Here is a 23,173-nt window from a genome sequence, read left to right as displayed (position 1 = left end):
AAAAGGAGCTTTAGAGGCCTGGCTGCTGCAGCAGTCCTGCTGCTCAATGGTCTGCATTGCTTGGGGTTTTACACTTGAGCACAAGCACCCATTTAACCCTCTTGACAATGTTTGTCCTGTCTGAAGCACAGAAATGAAAAGCAGTTTATGGATCTGCTGGAGTGGGTCCAGGGCAGGCCATGAAGGTGACTGGGGCCAGCAGCACCTCCTGTGTGAGGACAGGCTGGGAGAGATGGGGTTGTTCAGCCTGGAGAGGAGAAGGCTTTGAGGTGACCTTAGGGCACCTTCCAGTGCCTGAAGGTGCTACAAGAGAGCAGGAGAGGGACTTCTTACCAGGACAAGAGGGAATGGCCTTAAAATGAAGAGGGTAAAGTTAGTTTAGAGGTTAGGGAGAAATTGTTCCCTGTGAGGGTGCTGAGGACCTGTCACAAGTTGTCCAGAAAAGCTGTGGCTGCCCCATCCCTGGAAGTGTTCAAGGCCAGGTTGGATGGAGCTCTGAGCAACCTGGGGTAGTGGAAGGCGTCCCTGTCTGTGGCAGGGGGGTTGGAATGAGATGGGCCTCAGGGTCCCTTCCAACCCAAACCATTCTGTGATTCTATAATATGTCACTTGGACTAAAAGACACAAAGGGGATGCTCAGTAATTAAAACAGGACTTTGAAAGCTGCCCTATTGCTTGCTTGGCTTGTTCCTTGCTCTTCAGGAGGTGAACCAGTGGACAACAGTTTTATTTGCTTTCTAGCACACCCATGCCTGTGGTAAATGACTGTGTTTCAATAGATGGTAAAACTAAATGAGAAAATATGTAATTAGTGTCTCCCCCTGCATCCGTCCGGGAGAAGTGTGACTCTAGGAAGAAAAAGCTGCCAAAAGAGCTTGGACTGGAAAGTGCTGGGGTTTGAAACAGGCTTTAATTCTTCTGTAAATGAACTTCCCACTCCTTGGAGTACCTTCCAAGAGGACTGCAGCTTGAGATCAATGCCTTCAGCTGGCTGCAGTTCTGTTGAAATCCTACGAGGAGTGGGAGGAATAGCCCACATTACCTCATTCCTCACATGTTTTGGATAGAATGACGGCACTTTGCCTTTGCCACCAGTCCTTACCCTGGAAGATCTTCCTTTCCTGCCTGGTATGCCAGCATACAGAACACTGCTTCCAATTTCAGTCTGAGGAAAGCAAATCAAAGGAAGCTGGAAGTGCAGGGAGTACATAGGCTGCTGACTCCTGTGATGTATGTGCAGATATGGAGCCAGCTGTGCTTCCCACCAGCACCCAGGCTCCCAAAAGCTGCCTCTGCTCCCCTCTGCACCCAAAACCACTGCAGGAACACAGGGGAGACCAGGAGCTTGGGGAAACTGGGAGGAAGGAGCACTGAGATGCTCTGAATGTGGAGGACCTGCCAAACCAGCCTGCCTTCAGCTGGTGGCATCACTTCCTGCCTGGAATATTCCTGTCAGGAAAGAAGTGACTCCATGCTTTCAGGGAAGGGCTGACTCTCCTTTGAGCACGAGGAGCTGCAGCAGCCCAAGGGCTCCTTGTCCCCTTCTTTACCTCATCAGGGGTGAAGAAGAGCTTTGCCTCCTGCTTGTGTGCTCCCCTCGCTGCTGCCCCAACCCTTGCCAGCAGCCAAGGAGCACCTCACACCTCCTGCTGTGCTCTGACACATAATTGTGGCCATTTCTGCTGGTTTTCTAAGGTTTCACAGCATGGATTCAGGCAGCCAAGAACCAGAAGCAATGTCATATGACATATAATCTGTCCTCTTCAACCTTCCAAATAAGACTTTTGAAAAATTACTGTGACAATTCTTACTGTGATCATTCTTACTGTGACAATTCTTCGTGAATGTTTTGGGAATTCTTTTTTTTTTTTTTTTTTTTTTTTTGAGGTACATGAGTGTCACCCTGTTTTTTTAAGTTTTTCTAAGCCTTCTGATGTTTACATTCTTGTAATGAACTTTCTCATGCACTTTATGTAAATAACTTATTGTTTTACATTCTTTTATAGAAGAGGAAAAATTTGATAAACTGTTGGTTTGTCCAGTGCCATTGGAGAGGTGGCACTGTCACCCTCCAATCCATTGTCACTTTTGGAAATCTATCAATATTAGAGTCAGAAATGAAACACCCTCTTTTTCACCTTAGAAAATTGCGTGTCCGCATCATTTTATTCCATGTCCTATAGCGACACATGAGCAATTTTTTTTTTTAATCAAAAGGTAGTAATTTCAGCAAGGAATATTCCTTGTCTCCTGAAGATGGTAACTGTGCTAAAAAGCAAATATTTGCTTAAAAAGAACCTAATCATTGATATTTCAGTGAGGTAGTTATGAAAACAGAAGAGCATGAAAACAGAAGAGCACAAAGTATCTGATGAGACTCACAGAAACACCAGAGCAAGCAGGTAATTAAAAAGGAAAGGAAATTTCACCACTTGTACTTTAAATTCAGTAAGATCTTTTAAATTCTATTTAATGTTTAGAAAATGTTAGATACCATGAAAAACCCAATTCTTTTGAAATAAATCAGTAATATACCTGCATCTGGTTTGCATCACGTACAGGATACAACTTCTATGAGTTAACCCTTCTAACCCTTCTTGGGATTATTTCAAAATGGATTGAGAATGTGATTTGTCAGGCAGTTTCCCAACAGAATGCAAAAATGCAAACTATTTATCTCTTTCTGGATTTTTTGAGCATTTTTGTTGTTTTTTTTTAGCGAGGTGGGGTTGGTTTGGTTTTTTTTTTTTTTTTTTGCTTCTTTGTAGTGTCGTTTAAAAAGAAGCATTCAAGCATCTTCATTGCTTTTGATGTGCTCCTGCAGATTACCACAACACAGCTTGAAGCATTTTTTGGCTCTTAATTTATTATTGACAGCAAAATTTCAACTTGCAAAATAAGAACTTCTTTAAAATTCCAGGTTTAGATATATGAATGTTTTGTTTGACACATTGACTGACTGAAAGTGAGAAGTATATTGTAATAGATGTTTAATTTGGTTCTTTCACATGAGCCATTGAGACTGGTACATCCAAATTGTTGTTGCATTAATTACTATTATACATGTGTCAGGGAAGAAACCAAACTGATTAATTTTTGTTTTCTTGTGACTCTTCAAATTCTCATATTCAATATCCTTTTTCTCCATTTGCTCTAAGTTTGAGGTAGGGATAAGGCCTAATGACTCATTCTTACAACTGACTATAAAATACTTACTCCACTTTAATGGAACCACCTGCAGAATAGAATTCTATTTATTGCCAGAAAGATTATTAAACATCAAACTTTAAGTGCCTTAGTCATGTTCAAGACTTGCTTTTGTAGATAGAAAAGAAAATCCATTCTCTAGGAGGTTTTTTGAATCCCAAAATGCTTTCCCTGAATTACTTTTCCAGTGGGCCTTCTAGTATGCCACAGGAAGTTATAAAAGCACTCCAGTACTGAAAATACCTAATTCTTAAAGCATATATCAGTGTGCAATATTAATTAATTTCTTAGGTGTTCATACATATTCTCAGAGATACTTGAGAAATGAAACTTTATCTTGTCGTAGGGACAGACAGGACAAATGCAAAGAAGGAAGGGAATTTTCCATTATTCTCTGGGGATTCCTTTCATCCTGGAAAGGGATTTGTACCATATAATAGCATTAAATCACCTGTCCCTGCAAGTTAACTCATAAAACCCAGGTCGTTAGAAATGAAGGTTGTAGACATTAAAATAAATGGAAAGAAAAGACTTTTAAAATTATTCAGTTAAATGTAAAAAAAATTGCTGTAAAATACTCTTTTGTCCCATGCTTCTTGAGGGCAAGAAAAAGTGAAGAAAGGGAGAAAAGTGTAATTGTTTCTATGAATTCCTACTCATTTAGGGTTTTTCCTTGGGAAGAAAGGAGCTTTTCCTTGGCAGAAATTGGTCTTTACCCATCCTTTGTACCTTAAAATCTGCTGGGTATGGCCACACTAGTAAAGCCTTGCTTATGCCAGATGACATATTTAAAATGATTTAGCAAGCTCATTTCACCATTGCATTTCACATAATGTCATTAGATGACACACTTATTAGAATTAAAGTTTGGCAACTATTTGAAAAAAAAAATCTGCCATGTCTAACGAAATCTAATAGTTATAAGAGAGGCTTAATTCACATGCTGCACCATAGCAAGGGGATTCAGTTCCTCTGGAGGAGAAAAGTAATCAAAAGATTTAAGTATGGTCTTCAAATCTTGGAAAGGCCAATATCTAAGGATATTTATCTTAGGAGCCCCTGGTAAGGCAGTAAGTCACATTAACACATTATTTCAGAGTAGATGGGTTATCTTGCATTTTCATTTCCAAATGGAGAAAACAAAGCAATTCCTGTACTAATGGTCTTTTAAGCATTTCTATTGGTCTTCTATAGATGATGGTTTGATATTACAGAATTCTGTCTTCAGTTTTAGCTTCGGTTACTTTATTTACAGTGAAACTGGGAAACACGTTTTGCTTTTTATTTACGTTGGGAATACGTTTGCTACTTGTCTTGAAAAGAACTGTGTTTATTAAAGTATTTAAACTCCACATTTGTTAAAGACAAGTAGGTCTGTGCTTCTTCAGAGCAGCCAAGCACATCCCAGCTACAGCTCAAAGCCAGAGGTGATGGCTTTGCATTCCAGCTCTGCTCCCTACAGTGAAAACACGTTTCAAGGAGAATACTTCACCCAAGAGAATGGAAAACAAATGTTCATGGCAGGGAGCAGGTGCAGCAATATCTGTGCCATCGGGTGAGTAGAAATGCAGACCTGGCAGATCTAGCACTGTAACTGAGATGTGATGCTATCTGTGGCTGTCTCCAGTCTTGGGGGATTCCTCAGCCTGGATTCCTCTCGCTGCTGGTGCAGGCCAAAGCAACTGGGACAAATTAAATGCACGAGGTTTTGATGACTGCAAGAGGGAAACTCATTCTGAGGTTTCGTTTTTCTCCCCTGCCTTCCATCCTGACCAGGCATTTTGCTTCAAAGCTGCAGGAATCTTGTGAGTGATTTGTTTCCAGATGTTTGATTCAATGTCTTTTCCCTCAGTAAAAAGACTTTAGCATGTCCTAGAAGTAGCTGACCGGTTTCCCAAATATTTTTTTCCACCGTTAAACGGGTTGTAAAATGCTTTGTTGGAAAATGTGGAGACTTCTAAACTTAGATCTGTGTCCAGTCAAATAATTCTTTCTTTCCAATAATTAAATATGCCCATCAACACTGAGCAGTCACCCAGACACATCAGCCAACAAAGAAACTGTGAGCAAATATTGCCATACCACTACCCCATGTCAGATGGTACATGGAAAGCCTTAAATATAAAAGATGCCTTCTTAGCTACAGATAGAAAGGTAATTTTTCTTTTTCTCTTGGACACAGTTACTTGCATGGGATGGGACTCATGTCAGTGAGAAATAAAAGGTTCATTTTACTACAAACAGATTAATTTTTTAAGAATGTGTCTAAGCACTTTACATGCTCAGAGTACTTCATGTTCATGAATGACCATAAATTTGTGCAGAGCTGGCAAGATTTTAAATGTAGATATTTTTGTAACCCTTCCTGACTGAAATACGGGTGTGGATAAATAACAGTTTTATCCCTCTGATTCCCTCTGATCTGTTCAGAAAGCAGCAAGCAACTTTCATGCTGGAGGGACAGAGAGAACAGTCTGAGAGAGCTCATGCTGAAAGTGTTCACAGGTGGAGCTGCTCTTTCATAAGACCTAGGAGGAGGTACAAAGATTGTGTTCCTGTCACAGTGGATTTGAAATCTTGCACGTTTTTGGCCTAGTTCTGTTGGATTCACTGAAGGTCAGTGTCATTCTCATTTCTACAACCTCTCAGAAATCCTAAATCTAAGAGCTGGATGGTTATCTCACACGATCCATCCAGTCTCCTGCTGTCATTGCCAGGACTATTTTGTCATGCCTCAGTCTCATCTGCTTCCCCACCCAAAGCCTGTTCCTGTCATGTTTGGTGTCCCCAAGTCATTTCCTGCTGGCTACTCCTGATTGTGGTGTGCGCTACGACAAGGTTCCTGGGAAGCACTGACTGGAAATGTAACTCCAAGAAACAGGGAGGTACAAAGCCTTGACTGGCAAGTAAAAAGATTTCCTGGTGTTCCCTTTCCCACTTTTTAAATTGACAGGCATTTACAGATGCCATGGCCAAGAACCTGTTGTCTCAGAGCTTAAAAAGAAATGCTTTTTGTCAGCTGGCTTGCAAAGCCCCAGTGCTGGTTGATCACCAGGAACTCTGCTCAGATGTGATTTTTGCATAAGGACAGTGAGCAGACTTCCTCATCCTCTGGCAGATTGGAGTTTCAGACCACTTCCCACCAAAGGCACTGGACTAAGATCCTTGACTGAAGTCCAGGAAGCATGTTCCCGCTCATGTTTATGGATATTGGCATGTTTAAACCACATCAAGGGCTGGACCAATGTTTTAATTGTGGTTGAGTGTGCAAGATGACCAAGAGAATCAGCCTTTTCATGGGAAGAAAGCTGTTCTGAATTGCTCAAAGTGATGTCTTCAATTTTACCTGAATCACACTATCAGTCTGTTTTCTTTCCAATACCTCACTTCAAACCTGGGGCAAAAATAGACTCTAAGCCTTACACATCAAGATTTCTTTTACACTTTCCTTGGATGCCATCAAGTAATTTTAATTTTTTTTATTTTTTTGTTGCCTTTGGGTTCAGCATAAGGAGAAGCAGTCCCACTCGGCATCTGTCAAAGCATTTTCCTCTGAGAAATCTGCAGGGCTGTTACCCAAAATTCTCTTCACACATTTGTACGGCTCTGCACTTGTCCTTGCCTCCAAGAAATAATGATTGATTTAGAGGGCCAGCTCTGTGCTCTGTGTTTAATTAAAGCCTACACTGCCCTCCTTTTTGCTATACTGTCTTCCACATCCCAGAACCCTTCACAGAGTGTATAGTTGGTGTTGTAATAAAATCCTTCCATTCTGGGACCTTGTTTTTTATGACTAACCCCTGGGTTTTCACCTTTAGAGCAAAGTTTTGCTATTCCTAGAGCATGGGACTTATGTCCTAGAGTACAGGACTTATGTCCTAGAGTACAGACTTCACCCTTCCCTGTCAAGGCTTCCTAACTTTCCTTCCCTGCCAATTTCCTGACTCTGAAGAGCCTCAATACATCAGCAGCCTTGGTACACTGCTCTTGCCTGGACACGTGCGACATGCTTGTGGTTTTATGGCCATAAACCCCACCTTTCCAGATATTCCTGTGCTTTGGGTCCCTGTAACTCCTCAAAATGCTTCTCTAGACCCTCAACAGCAGTCACAGCATTTCTAGTCTCATGTTTCTTGCAGAGGTCCTTGTTTTTAATGCTGCACTGCTGTGTCCTGCCTTGCTGCAGGGCATACCCACAGCATTTTCCACAGGTGAAGGCATTTATCAGCATCTGTTTAACAAAGGTGTGTTGGTGTTCACTGAATGCTGCTTCAGGAATGTTTCTCAATTTCACAATGCTGATGTGGGTATGTGAAAGGGTGCTCATTCTTATCCAAAAATTTGCTGGTGAGTAAAGAAAAAAAGATTTTTTTTTCTTTACCAAGCAGTTTATAAAGTTTGCCTATTTGTGTTATAAATAGACCGTGACAAAACAAATTTTATATTAAGTGATGCTTTAAAGAGGTCTACATTTCAATGAAGGCTTACTGTGGGTTTTCCATATGAATATATTTATTATGCATAAATCTGAATGGTTGCACACACTGAACACCTAAAGGAAAACAATTCAGCTTTAAGGATCAAAATTTTAATAGGTGTCCAAGTAATCCATTATATTCTTCCTTGCATAACTTGAGTTTTCATAGGCAGACAGGCATCTGTGGGGTAGAGAAGCAGGTGCTACATGTCTGTATTTACATGCCTTCCTCTGGCACAAAGGTACACCTAAAATACATCAGTGGAAGTTAAAATACATCAGTGGAAGTTTGAGACTTAGGTGAAGGTTACTTCAGGCTAATGCTGCCATTCTTCAAAGCCACCTCCATAAAGAAGTCTGAAAAAAACAATTTGAATATGAAACCTTTATTTAAAAATAGCATTTACAGCATTTATATGTTATCAGGCTTCCTTATTGAGCACAATGTGTGTAACTTTATCCATTTTTCATCCACTTTTATCTTTGTCCTCTGTAATCTGGCTCATTTCTTCAGTGCGGGGAAAAATACAGGGAGTCAATCTGCTTCACCTTCTCCTCTAAATATAGGATCTGTTTAATGCAGCAAAAAGAGCAAAGCCAATAATGGATGTAAATATTGACACATTTAAAATGCATCAGAAATCCTTCCTCTCAAAGTATCCCATAATTTTGAAAAACTAACTCTAAAAAATTATACTATGTGGAAGACAATTCAGATTTCCCTCCCTTGACTTGCTAAACAGGACCTTTCCTAATTGCAAAGAGCACAGTTCAAATAATCTGAAAAACCAATTTGATTAAAACAAAAAATTGGTTTCATTTCTCTAATTTAAATGAAATATTTGAAGTACCAAAAGCTTAAATAGGAGAATGCAGATTTAAATTAGCATAGATGCTATTAGCAATAGAATATAAATTTGCAAATCACTGACAATGAGGATCATGCTTCATTATTAACTCAGCAGGATTTAGTCCAAAGTTGAACAACATTATTTGATGTGTGTGCTCAACACACTGACAACTTCAAGGTGTGATTTGAACAAACTGAACTGGATGTCATAAAAATGTCATAACATTTTTTAAAGGAAATGCTGTTTATAATTCTATTTTTTAAGGGTGGCAGAAGAATCTTCAGTGACTCTTTCAGTTTTTCTATATTAATGATGACTGTTTCTCAACAGTAATGACTAAATAATTTTTTTTTCTTCCTGGATGAAGTAATCCAAAAATACCTGGCAACTGTGAAGAATGATATGACTGAGATTCCACCTTCCCTGGGATTTTGCTTCTGTAGTTACAGTAATTAATAATTATGAAGTCATTAGGATTAAATGGAAATGTCACATTGATGTTATTATTAATGAAGTAGGTTCTGCTAGAGGTGAAAATGTGCCTCGCTTACAAACTAGCGTGATGACAGCCACTACATATCTTTGTGGCAATTGCTGCGGTCCAAATTTTCTATGCTCCCAGGAACAGCAGCAACATGTGTTGGAGTCATCTGGCTCTATAATCAGAACACGAATATAATTACAGACACACACACACTGCTCTGACTCCGTGCCCACAAGGGCTGCTGCCGCTGCGCTCTCCCTGTGGCACCTGGGGCCAGCTTCCACTTCATGCTGCTTCCCAGGCAGGGAATGTAGGGAATGGGTTTATCCTGGGGTTTTGTCCCGTTCTGGAGCTGGAAACACTTCCTGTTCAGCCATAAGCAAAGGAAAAGTCTGGGATTCTAAAACACTTGGGTTGCATTTTCCTAACTCTGCCTGTGCTCGTCATCCCTGCTCCCTCCCAGAAGTTGTGTATAAAAGCAGGCATTGGATTCAAAGTATTTAGGACTCTGATATCCCAAGTTGATTGTAATTCTAATAGAGTTAATAATGTTCCTCAGAAAGCCAAATTACCCAACTAATTATTATACATTTATAGTGAGATAACATTGAAGCTGTCAGTCAGCAGCCAGTGATGCTGTATTTATTAAAAATTAACACAGTTTCTGTTTGCCTTTAAGTGGTAGCTGGTTTAGTTTTGTTTTGTTTTAACTGCACAGCTTCTACTAATCTACTTCTCATTAACAGCACCAAGGCAAATCCTTTCTTTCTGCTTTGGCTGGCAGTTTCAGAACTGTCTGTACATATAGTGCAAACAAATTTTGCCTTATTAATGCCAACCGCCCACCTCCCGCGCAGCCGATTAATCCGCCTAATCTATGGCGCTCGAGAAACACCTATTGCCGTGGCATAATTACATATCCAGATTAAATATCATCTGATTTCACTGGCAGGGAATTACTTTTCGTGGCATGGGTGGATCTCGTGGAAGGTTTGGAAGAAGCTTCTTCATGAGCTACTCAGGGATTTAGTGATGGTAACTCTCTGTTGGGAAGGCAAAGCACTGAAGAACGCAACCAGCCCACGTTTATGGCTTGAACAAGGAGAAAGTGCAAGTGTGAAATTAGTGAAAAAAGGTATTGATGGGATGATGGAGCCTTGCTTGGACCACTGCTGCAGTCCCCACCATCCTTGTGTACTGCTCACATCTGACTTTGGTTTATGTCAATAGGATTACAAAGCTGTTGATACACATGAATGCTATTACCTCCAGTAATAAGATGCTGAATTAGTAGTAAAATACTTAATCCTCTTCCACTGAATTTAATGCTGTGAATAGGATGCAAGAGAAAATTTTAGACAAGTCTAAAATTCCTTGGAAACAGACATTTAGATATTGACTTTCCTTAAAGGCACCTACTTGACTTCCAGGGATTTCTGAGATCTGGAACACTTGTCAAAGGAGGGAAATGACTGTTTACCTATTAGGGCAATGGCATTAATGAGTGTCTTAACATGCACAGTTAATATAGTGGCTTCATATAGGGCCATAATTTATCATTCTTAATTAGAAAATCATTGAGTTTATTTTCTATTTTTCTGACAAAACCTGACAGAACTTCTGATAAATGTGGCTTGAATCAGTTTGGTTTGATTTAGTGTAAGAGTAATACTGATTAGTGGTGAAAGGGAAAAAGAAAAAATAGCTGCTAAAAACTGCAGAAAAACACAGCAGATATGATACTGGAGCCCCAGGCACCAAATGGATTCTTACCCCTTGAGAAACACAGATTAATCTGAAAACAGTTGCAAAAGTATTTTAAAATGAGGCCCTCGGCAACGAGATGGAAAAGCTGTTGATGTCATGGATACACTCTGATTTCTAGCGCAGGTCTATCTGCTGTACAGGCAGCTTCCTCAGTTATTTTCAGACTACTTTCAATCCTCTCCTTTATAGTAAGATTGTCTTTGCCATGGTGACTAATGACTTTTTCCTACGTTTGTCAAGGTTGATTTTTGTGCTGCCCTTCTGTCTCACTTCACCGAGCCTCTAGTGAGACACTAAAGGTTCCTTCCCACACTGAGAATTATTCCCCAGGCCTTGGATAATATGTGAGACACAGCTTCAAGCATTTCCACCACTGACTGTGTCACCTGAAGGGAAACTTAACCTGCAGGAGCAAATACAAAAATCCCTTTAGTCCCAGCACTTCTCCAGCAATTCACACCTGACTCCCACCCAGATAATTTAATCTGTGGAGGCTTCAGAACTCCATTTATCATCTCTCCCTCTTCTCATTTACAAGACAGCTAAAGTTATCTCCACCTCCTTCTGCCTGGGTCCCATTACCCCCTTAATCCATTTAAATCCTTCCATTATTTTTTTTTCCTCTGCTAAATCCTCAGCTTCAAGGTCCTATGTGCCACCCCTGAATGTTTCCAAGAATATTCTGCACTAAAGTACTGGAATGGTTTTTGCCAAGACTGAGTAGAGCCTTGCTGACAGTTTATCTTTGGCTTTTTTCCTGCTGCTTATGGCTATGCAGCAAAATGGACTTTGGGCTTTTTTTTTTTTTTCTTTTCCAGTCTTCTTGCAGATTCAGGATTTCATCTATAAGGAAGTGAATAATGATTGGACTCAATGATCTTAAACGCCTTTTCCAACCTAAATGAATAAATCTGTGAATGGGTCTAAATGGTAAATTTGCTTAGTTGAATACAGCATTTCAACAATAAACTAGTTTTTATCTGCTTGGGTTTTTTTTTCCAGAGGAACTGTATCATCAAATTCACACTTTTTACTCTTTTAACCTCAACTCCATTTGTGTCTTTTAGAACTTTTTATTATGAGACTTGTTTCCAAGAGAAAGCTAAAATAAGAAGATGCATGTTGGTCTACATCTAAATATCCTTTAATCCTTTTGGGCAGTGTACTCCATAAAACAATCTCATAAACTCTCTGCTGCCTCAGCCAGGCCTTTACTTCCTCTCCCAGGTTCCATTTCAATTGTCAGCATCAGAAGAGCGTTAAAAGGATTTTATGAAGATGACACACGCATGGAAACAGCCATAACCCAAACCCTTTGATCTTGTGTCCTAGATTTTGACTCCAGTTTGGATTTCTAGAGAAAAGGCAGAGAAGGGTGTTGGGTAATGCAAGCTGAGTGGTAGGAGATCAGCTAATGGAAGATACTCAGGAATGCACCACCACACTCAGGGCTGATGAAGAGTTCTTCCAAAGCTATCATCATGTTTGTTTTCCAGGTTCCCTGGCACTGACTGGGCCAAACCTAATGCTACTGAAATCTAAACTCCTTTGGAAAAGTCTGCATCTGCAGTTCAGGGGAGTTTTTTATCCATTACCGAAAAATAAGGAATTTGTGGAAGCTGTTCCTATTATTGATATTACTACTACTCTTTTGGCTTACGACATTTCATAGGAACTGCCAACAAATATCCAAACTTAGTATCTGCCCTGAATCAATTTTATGTGCTTTCTGAATCTCTCCTGAGTTACCTTTACCTTCTGAAGTATCAATAAATCATATGGCTTATGTGTTTGGTAAGTGCAGAAATAATTGGTTTTCCCATTATGACACACCAAATTCAATTTTACTTCAAAAACCCCTGATTTTTTTTTTTTTTTCATGTGGGAAAATAGTAAGTGGAAAAGTTAGTTGCTTTGATGCAAGTATGTGTCTAAAGTTTTGAGTTATTTTGCTGTGTTGCATGAGGAAACATAATTTGATTCTTTCCTTTTCATTCCCTTTAAAAGGAATTTTTTTGGATTCCTAAAATCCATTAGAATAAACAGTCTGGATGATGAAAAACAGAATGAGTTTCTTATTTAGGAGAAGGGAATGAAATTTTGCTTATCAAATGACACTAATGACCAAACTAAATTCACTTCCACACAAAATGCACATGCTGTTTTTCAATCAACATTAATTTGTCTTTCTCATTCTATTTTCAAAGTCTAATGGGACATTTCTAAGGATATATTTTAGCTGCCTCTTCTAGATTCAGAAGATCTGCAATTAATCTAAGCAAACTTATCCAAAATATGCTCTAAAAATTCTTCATCTCACTATGTCTCATCTGTGTTTAGAAATGTGTTAGAAGGGGACTAATCAAGTGGTTTCATAGATGCAGTGAAACAGATTAAAAATCTTTCATATTTACCCCTGTTGATTACAATTTGTCATGAATAATTTTGTTTTCTGAGTGTCTTCAAGAGTTTAGTGGCCTCAGCCTGGGAAAAAAATATAGTTTATATTGCAATTTTTTTAGGATTATGCTGATTACTTGTATTTACTAACTTTGTGAGCACAAAAATAATTCCACAAGCAACGGGGATGACTATTCAACTAGACCTCGGTGGAGCAGTGGAAGATGCTGAAACAGTTTTGCAGGAGCCAAGGCCACAGCTGTCCTATGAGGAATTTTGCCAGCAAGGGCCACCAGGACAGTTCTGAACTTGCTCCTTCTGCTCCTGGCTCCTCCAGTGCTCCCACTGAACTCCTGCAAGTGCTCTATGTTCCTTGAGCCTCCTCGTAAGGGAGGATCTGTATTTGCTATTTTGAGCATGCCTTATGCTAAGGAACAAAGATGGGAGTGATTGCATTCCATATTATCTTCCAAAGTGCTGATAAGTCTGGAAGCTGAGCTTATAGATAACCCCAAATTTGCATTTGATAGATGCAGCACCCATACAGGTAAGGCGATGGAAGGCAGAATGCTGCCCTGGCGTCACAGGAAACAGGCTGGCTGGGTAAATTTTGTTTAAAAGGACAGGCAAAATGAAATCCTGCCATTTTCTCACTTCTGAAGTGATGATTTGCAGAGCTCCCCCAAACTGAGAAGAAGGGCAGCAGTCAGTGCTAAGTGACCTGGGCAGCCTGCCTGCCTGCCTAAGGATTGCAGTGGCATGTTTAAAATGCACGAATTCACAAACAACATGAAACCCTTGAGCCAGGGTAAACTAGATGGAGAGAAAATGTGTTAAAATGACTCATTATAGTATCACAGTGTGCCTTCCTGCATAAAAGCTTTTGAGCTACTACAGGCCTAGGGCAGAAGTTTGTAAGAGCTTATACAGCAAAAAGTATTTTGGTTATTTATTACTCCTGGTTTAGCCTGAAGAGTTTATGCTGATTCAATAACATCAGTCGAACTTAGCTGGTTGGAGCAAGTTTATGCCTATCTTGTGTTACTAAAGTGGTACAAAATATTTTGGCAAACCTTACTTTAGCTTGCCATTTGACCAGGCATAAGAAAGGAGATAGGAAAGATTTACTATTTATATTTGTACTGATGGAGAAACAGAAGCAGGTAAGGTGACATGAGTTGCTCAAGATCACAGAGCAGGTCAGGGCAAGTGTTCAGACACTGCACTGACTGATGAAAACATTGAGATTATGTGAGAAACATACATACATACCTATATATATATATATACATACATTTTTACTCATGTTATTTGTACACAAAATTTCCCAAAGTTCACAGCTTATTCATGTGGTGCATAAAGCAAATGTTCTGCTAGGTTTCACCAGGTTTATACAGAATCTTGTGCCAGCATAACGTCTTTTCTAATTGTAGTTATTTGGAATATTCACATGAGAATCAGTTGCCTAACAATGTAAAAATTTCTTTCATGCCTGGTCTGAGAATGTTGCTGAATATACTTCTGGACCAACTCTCACACAAAAAGTCACTTTCATGATTTAGCTTTCTCTTTTGACTTACTGCTATGGATTTATTTTTTTTCTTTCTACTCCACAGACATTTTCATGCCATCACTTAACAGCATCTAAAGTCTTCCCTTCCCAAGGAACAGACAATTATATTTTCATCCAACAGGACAATTTATCAACTGCAGCACCTGTTTTCAAGAATACCATTGCTTTGGTGTTAATTTTGGCTGGCGTTGTGCATTGTCAACTGTTATTAAATTGAATGGTGATGTTATACCACAATTCATATTGCACAAATATTGGGTAACATGTTACTTCAAGGTAGGAGGAAGCTGAAGCAGATTCATGTTCCTGTACACACAGAAGTATTTAAAATTAGAATGACACAGGCTGGACAGAACACAGCACTCCAGAGCACTACACCAATACACACTTCTTGGATACTAAAAGCAGTTGTTTGGAATTTTTTGGGTTTTTTGTGTAACTGGCTAAAAATTGTGATGCATTTTGCAGACACCCAGCTAAACTCTTGCCCAGCAAGTATCAGAGGTTGAGCATCCATTATTAATCAGAAGATTCCTATCTTCCTCTGAGAAGATGCATATTTGTGAGTGTATAAATACTACACATATATATAAAAAAGATGCTGCAGCAAATCTTTAAAGCCAATGCCTGGGTTTTGCTCAAGAGGCATAAAAAGTGCCTCCAAGCCTATCAACTAAATTTAGTGTGCAATTGGGAGGATGGTGTTCTCACATCAGCACAGAGCAAGAATAAAAGCTACTCCTGAAGGAATTCAGAGCATTTAGACTGATCCCCTATTTTGAACAGTCACCTGCAGAGTGTTTTCCTTGAGAGCACAGCAGTGAGAAGAAGAATCAACATCCTATCTACAGGGTGACAGTAACATGCACTAGTAGATATAAGCACAGTTATAACTATATGTGATACAAATTATATTTTCCAGGCAGGACATGGACAGCAGGTCTTTTGAGTGTATCTTAATTCTATTATTAAGCTGCAAAATGGACATCCACCACTGCTGGGTATTCAATGCACACCTGTATTTGTACAGAGGATGAGGATATGTGGATGCAGACCTCCTGCTTTCCCTTTTCTGTGGCTACAGGACAGACCCTGGCCCCTGTGTATCAAGGGACAGAGAACTGCCTTTTCTAACACAAAGCACAATAGCCATTTCTCTACCAAAATGCAACTAGATTATGTTGTGGTGGCAGCTCTGTAATGACCTAGAGATGAATGCTGTCAGCCTGGAAACAAGAACTATTTCCTTTTCAGGGAAAATGGGAGTACAGCTCCCTCCTCTCCTGGCCAACTGTTCCAGCCACCACATGATCCTATCCCAGATCTTTTGTTTAATTTTGCTTCAACTTAGTCATTCTTGCATCCTTTGTTCACAGAGCTCCAGTTTCAATAGATGGGACAGATAGTACTCCTACCCAAATTACCTGGTAATGAGGAAGGGTGAGGAAAGAGCTGAAAGGAACTATTATGCTTCCTGGCTATATTCTTAGGTAAAAGAACACTATTACCTTCATCTATTGAAAATCGAAATTGTGAGTGCAAGTCCCTAATAAGTAGGGGAAAAAAAAAAAAAAAGCCAAACAAAACCAACCTGCATTATGTTCCTCTTTAAAAAAAGACAAGAAGGAACAAGATGGTCAGCCTCACTCAGTTCCTGAGGAGCTCAGGAAGCATATCCTCTTGGAGTCCATTGCCAAATACATGACTAAGTGACCAGTGTGACTCTGAAGGATCTAATAAATGTGAATAAGAACTAACCAGACCTTTCTGAGGCCTTTGACATCCATCCCCTGTAGCATCATTTAGGGTCTGAGGGTTTCTGACCTGGGGCAATGGATGACCAGAGATGGACGGATGGATGGATAGATGGATGGATGGATCAGAGACTGGCTGTGGCTGCCAGAATGGACACAGGCCACTCACAAACAGGACTTCCAGGTGATTTTGTGGAGGCGTCTTATACAATACTGACAGTCCCAAGTGCATCTCAGCCTAGACATATTTTAGGACAAAGACCTGAAACATCCATGTCAGAGGAATGCTTTTGCCTGAATACTTCACGTGATAAGATTTCCACTATTTGCTTGGGAAATTATAATTTTTTTTTATGTTTATGTTCCTATGTTATCCTAAGTCTGCACTATCTTTACTTACCATCAACCTCACTAATTTTACCTGTCAGAGAATGAAAGCATCTCAATTAAAAGATAATGATGCACGAAAACCAGAAACTCCAAAGTTACAAAAGTAGTTAAAATGACTACCCCATGCTTAAGCAGATAATCACGCCTCAGGCCCACCCTTGCAAAACATTTCTTTTTGGATGTGAATCACTGCCTGCCCAGAGCTGTGCCCAAGCCACGAGGAGCTCCGAGGATGTGCAGCCCTGGCTCCGAGCTGGCTGGGACGTGCGTGCACCCCGAGCAGGGACCCGCAAGGCTGAGTCACGCACCAGCCACGGCAGAGGGAACAGCGCTCCCAGCTACACGCGGAGCCAAACCAAGTTTGTGCACACACAGGAGGGCTCCTGATGACTCCAAGGATCAGACGCTGCCTGTCTCGTTGTGATCCATCATGTTCTCCCGTCCATCAGGACTGCCTGCTTTCACATGCAGCTAACATCATACTGAAAGTGGTGAAATAATTGAAAAGCACGTAGCAACCTTTCCTAATACTCTGCAAAAGATGTGGCAAATCATTTGGAAAGCATAAAAGATTTTTGCTTAACCCAGCCCCACGTTTTTCCATTGTTACCGCAGACTTCTTAATGTTACAACTTTCTGTGCAATCTTTTCACTCAAAGTTTCTTCTTTTTTTAGCCTTAACCAGCTAAACACAAAACCATACTCAAAATCATGCACAACACAAACATCCCATCATTTAAAATCAGGTGCCTTGGTGTGGCTCAGATTAACCAGGAAGGTTCCCACAGCTTCAGACCACTAAAACAAAAAGTATAGAGTGTTTTTGAGAGGTTTTGGTTTTGTTGTTTTTTTTTTTCAGATAGGAAATTTTGCTCTGTTTCATCTTCTTTTAGGCCTTATCTGTCAGCCTTGTAGCCTGCAAGGTTGCAGCCAATTAGATCACGGCTTGTTTGCTATCTGTGTCAAACTAAGTTATACAAAACCACAAAAATAAGGTTTGGTTCTTATCCTGATACTGTCTCATTAACTACAACGTTGCACAATTGTATCAGAAATATCTGACCCTCAGCTATAATAATTCACCAGGATGATGTCATCTGAGCTGTCACCTTAGGTATAGGAGGTACTACACAAATAATCTTGATAACAAAATGCCTCCTTTGCTTTTGAAGGTTGACTTCAGGGTCTTAGTTTCTTGTGTACAGATGAGAGATTGTGGCTGCTCCTCTTCATGACAACCTTGGGTTTTTAATCCTTTGAACTTATTTTTAAGGTTTTTTTTTCTTTTTTCTAAAAAAAAAAAAAGGATTTAACATGGAAAGTGTTCATATGCTGTTGCTTCCTAGTAGTAATTTGAGGGGAGGGTCAGTGCAAGGCCATTCACCTTTAGCTTGTACATAGAAAGTTTTTGAAAGGTCATGCTTTGAACTTTGCAAGATTTTGCCTAATTATACTTTAGGCCTGCCACATTTTTTTTTCTAACTTCTGTTCCTCTCTCCCTTCCCCTCTCCTTCTTCCATTTGTAATTCCAGCAAGTATATTCATACTCCTGATGTCAGCTGTAGGAGTGATATCCTGAAGGGAAACTTAGCTCAGATGCAGTGCCCACCAGTCAGTTTTAGGGGGTTAATTATTTCGTGTCCTCTGAACCACGCTAAAATCAAATTATTGTCATCTGGTTTAGGATTTATGTATTAGCATGGAAGGGTTAAGTGTTTTCACAGTTATTATCTATAACTCCATCATGCTAAATATCTGATTTTAGCAAACCGTGCTGTTATTCCACCTGCTTCACTATCTTCACACTGGATGTTGTGAAATCTAATTTTTTTTTCATCTAAATTGGGTTCTCACTTGTGTCTTGGCCATCAGAAAGGCAGAAGTTGCACTTTCCCCTGCATCTCATCATTGTCCAATTTATTTATTTTTTCCTCCTTGGGTCACCTACCAGTTGTGCCAAGATCTGCTCCTTAATGTGTTGAATCTGCAGTTATTTCTTGTGGGTTTTTTACCTTTTTTTTTCTCTCTGTCAACTTCTGTTTTTTCTCTAGCCTGCTTACCAGACTAGAACTACAATCCCATCACTCCAACCATTATCTGTCTCTATCCCTTTATTGTTAAAATAAAAAAAAAAAATTAAAAAAAATTAAAAAAAATATTTTACAGTTCAAAGTCTCTTGAACTTGTATTAGCATTAGTTTTGGAAGTCTTGAGTTTCCACAACATTTCGAAATGGAAGGGTGGTGCGGCTAGGAAGACAAAAAAAAACAAGCCTAGAGAAGATTATTTGCCAAAAGTGTAGGGTTAAAAAAACCCAACCAAGTCAGAAAGCTTAAAAAACCCCAAAACAAAACAACCACACAGCATTTTCTTACTACTAATCTTATTTCTGTTTCTCCCCCACTCCCAATTGCTCTGCGAATTTGTAATTCACTGCTTCCAAAGGTTCTTCAAACTTGTTCTACTGGTTTTCAGAAGCAGACAGACTTGTTTTCCTAAGCTCTTCAGTACACCAACTGAATTTATTTAATTTTTCATTTTGCTCCAGCAAAGAACCCCGGGATGCTCCTTGAAGGGCCCTAAATCAATCACTCCGTTGTATCCTATGGATATATTCACTGTGTACTCCACAATGCTGTGATTACCTGGTGTACAAAACCATACAGAGCCGTGCTAAAATGAAGGCACTGTTTAGCAACCGTAAAGACCTTGATCCTTGATGGAAAAGTGCCTCATCATAACTAATGCAGCCAGCTGCAAGGGGAGCAAATTTTCATGAAAATCCTTCCCTTGCTCTATCACAGACAAAATAAAGGAGAGCGGTGGTTTTGTCGTCATGGGTGGAAGGGGCTTCACAAGGGCTTCATAAAGGTGTCCTGGGACGAGATCCACCCTGTTTTCTTCAACATCAAAGTTGTCCTGGAGGAGGTTCTACCCTGTTTCTTCCACAGTAAGGTCCCTGGTTCCAAGGGTTTGCAGGGATCCGCAAACTGTAAAGCTCAAGGGTCACTTTAACGTGGTCTAAGGGAAGGATGTGGGATGCGTCTTGGAGCTCTCACAGTCTTGGAAACATGATTTTGAGTAAATCCAGAAGCATGGTTGGGAAGGTGGAAAAGGTTCAGAATTGCTGCTACGATCCGGAGAGGCTGTCAGGGTAATTCATGGGAGCTCTGTCTGAAATGGGCCAGTGCAGGGCACGAGGAGAAAAGGCAGCGAGTGAGAAGACCAAGCTCTGAGGTGCGTTCTTGCTTCTGAAAGACGACTCAGCCCAGGTGTCAATGCGAGGGCCTGCGGTGAGGAGGGCTCGCCCCCAGCCAGGACCTTTGCCGCCCAAGTTCCGCGGCCGCGGAGCGGGGCCGGGCCGGGCCGGCGCCCCGGGCCCGCGGCGGGAGGCGCGGCCGCCCTCTGCAGGGCCGCGCCGGGAGGCGCCGCGGCAGCGGGCGGGACGGAGGCGGCCCCGGGGCCGGGACAAAGCCCGGGGCGGCGGCGAGGGGCACCGCCCGTCTCCCTCCGCCCCGCACTACTTCGCCCCAGATGTCCCCGCCGCCGGAGGGGAAGAGGGGCGGGCCGAGGCGGGGCCGGGGCGGGCGGAGCGGGGAGCGAGGGAGGCGCCGAGCGGGGAGAGCACCGGGCGGGCTGAGGCAGCCGCGGAGCGGGGTGGCCGCGGCCCTGGCACGGCGGCGCCCGGGGGCGGGAGCCCAGGGGCCGGGCGGAGGAAGAGGAGGGGCGCGGGCAGCGGCGAGAGGAGTCGTCTGGAGGAGCCGCCGCGCCGAGGCGGCGACGGAGGTGAGCGAGCGGCGGGAGGAGGCCCCTGCCCGGGCGGGGCTGACACCGGCCCCGGGGCTAGGGGGTCCCCGCCGGGCGCGGTGCCCGGGTGCCCGTGCGGAGCCGGGTGTGTGCGCGGCGGAGGGCGGCGGGCACGGGGCTTGCGGAGCCGCGCCGGGGGGCAGAGGCAGGGGAAGGGCTGGGGCGCTCCCCGGCTGCTCGGGGGGTTCCCCGGAGGGAGGTGGTCGCGCTGGCGGGCGGCTCCGAGCCGTGCCTGCGCGGCGGTGCCCGGGCGGGCAGGGCGCGGGGCTGGAGCCCGGCCCGGCTCGGGTGCGCGGGGCACGGGGCGGTGGCGCGGGGTGTCACGGCGTGACCCCGGGGCTGCCGGGCGCCGCTGCCGCGAACAAAGAAGCGTGCGGGGAGCAGCGCTGCCCTGCAACACAAACTCCCGAAAACGCCCGCAGCCGGCAGGAGGAAAATGGGGTGAGGAGAGGATTCGCTGATGAGGGGATTCGCTGAGGAAGCCTCGCTAGGAGGAATGTTTCTAGGATGGAAGGATATATTCGGTTCTCCTCGGGAGAAAATGCAAGACTTGCTGTGGTTTTGAGGCCACTGTCATATCTGCTCATTGTTTGTTGTTGGGGATTTCTTTTTTTGCATGTGGCTAATCACGCCTCGTAACAACAAATTTTCTTTAAGACGGCTCTCTTGATTAATTCAGCAGTATTAGGAGGAATAAGGAATACGAGCCCTTCACTTTGGTCTTTGTTGTCTGCGTTTGCAGCTGACTGAATTATGACTTGCATGTAGGGTTAAAAGTGCTGTCTCCTTTATTTCAGAGCTCTAGGGGAAGATGTTGTCTCTTCTGACATCTTGCGATTGAGATACCTGAGAACAGGTTCAGTAAGAATCAAGTTCCTGAAGAAGACACTACGAATGTATTGAAATAAGAAGCTGTAAACATTTTTTTCCCCCCTGTCGCCTGTGCTGCATAAGAAACCATAATGTGAAGCACTTCTCGGACACTCTCCCAGATGTATGAAGTCTCCAAAGCTCGCTGGCCAGACTGGCTGCTTTAGTCAGTGGTACTTGCCACGTTTGTGGTGTGTTTATAGTACTCTGAAGAGACACCAGTTTTTTTTATGAAATTCCCAGAAGGAGCATTTTATTATGGACAGCTTTTTCTGTATGTATATCCACAGAGATTAATGCCTAGAGTTGAAAGGCATTTAGTATACGCTGCAAAGTTGGCTTTCCCTCAGCTTTTCCAGCTGTATTGTCTCCCGTGTACACTGGGAACTGCCTGAACCGCAGATGCAGCCATGGAGCTGCGTGAACTTGTGAGCCACACCAGAAGTCTTGCCCAGGGCTGGTCCCAGCCGCCGCTGCAGGATGTCAGCTGAGCTGTGATAGTGCCATGCTGATCCCAGCACAGCACACAGATGGAGTGACACCCGTCCTGCAGAGCAGAGGCTGCTGAGTTTTACGAGGAAGGGTGGCTGGTTGCTGTCACCTCTGTCAAGTTCCGCGCACAGGATCGTCCCGTGCCGGGTGAACGCGCCTCTCCCCGCTCCTGAGATGCTGAAGATGTGCTGCAGCTTATGACACATCCAAGAGAAGAAGCTTTATAAAATGGCTCAGACCAGCTTGCTGCAGGGAAAGCAGTTTTACTGTAGGGAGTGGGTTTTCCACAAGCTTCAGCACTGCCTCCAGGAGAAAGCGAGCTGCAGCGGCAGCGCTGCCAACAAACCATCTCTTGTAGGGAATCCTGGGAATAACACCGGTGTTGTCTCTGGGAAAGGAGCTGCCTGGGGTGTGTTGTTGGTAGGAGGGCCCGGCAGTGGGAAGACAGCCCTCTGCACTGAGTTACTGTGGCCAAGCTCACCTGCCAACCTGCAAAGAGGCTTACATCGCCAGGCCCTGGCCTTCCATTTCTGCAGGGCCCAGGACTCTGACACGCTCTGTGTTGGAGGCTTTATTCGAGGTTTAGTCACACAGATATGCCGCAGTGGACTGATCCAGGGATATGAGGACAAACTAAGAGATCCTGCTATTCAAAGTCTCTTGCAGCCCGGGGAATGTGAGAGGAACCCTGCTGAAGCGTTTAAAAGGTAAAAACAAATTAAAAAAAAAAAAAAAAAACCTCAAAAACCAGCCCTATTGAAAACAAACCCAAAATAAAACAAACAAGAAAAATCTGCTGTTTAGGTGTTCCTTCCAGTGAGCCTAAGATGCAGATAGTTTAAAACATGTTTGTTTCATGGCTTGTTATCTCTGTCAGAGCGTGCAGACTTACCACAGAAAAAACTTTGTCATTATAACTGACATAAATAAATATTTACTTTGAAAACAAAGTTTATTATTAATAGTGAATTTATTTACATTTGTATGTTAGTACCCTCAGATGTAACTGGGTGTTTTGGAAAGACTTGAAAGTAATTGACTTCAGAGTGGAAAATATCTGGTCCATGGTCTCTATGTACCATAAAGGTAGGGCGGTTGTCC

At 42.3% G+C, this 23,173-nt stretch overlaps 1 protein-coding gene across 1 annotated transcript in view; it reads left to right on the top strand.

The window, feature by feature from the left end:
• Nucleotides 1-20,505: 20,505 nt before the first annotated feature.
• ANKRD50 (ankyrin repeat domain 50) overlaps nt 20,506-23,173 on the top strand; it is a 40,604-nt gene continuing 37,936 nt past the window's right edge. The window contains exons 1-2 of the mRNA XM_041482293.1: nt 20,506-20,689; nt 21,508-22,779. Coding sequence (XP_041338227.1) covers nt 22,301-22,779 — 479 coding nt within the window. The 5' untranslated portion in view covers nt 20,506-20,689; nt 21,508-22,300. The remainder of the gene's footprint in view (nt 20,690-21,507; nt 22,780-23,173) is intronic.

The sequence above is a fragment of the Pyrgilauda ruficollis genome, unplaced genomic scaffold (assembly GCF_017590135.1).
Source record: "Pyrgilauda ruficollis isolate IOZ18807 unplaced genomic scaffold, ASM1759013v1 scaffold58, whole genome shotgun sequence".
Classification (NCBI taxonomy): Eukaryota; Metazoa; Chordata; class Aves; order Passeriformes; family Passeridae; genus Pyrgilauda; species Pyrgilauda ruficollis.
Note: the sequence above shows the minus strand (reverse complement) of the source record. Positions and strands in the feature narration are given on the sequence as shown.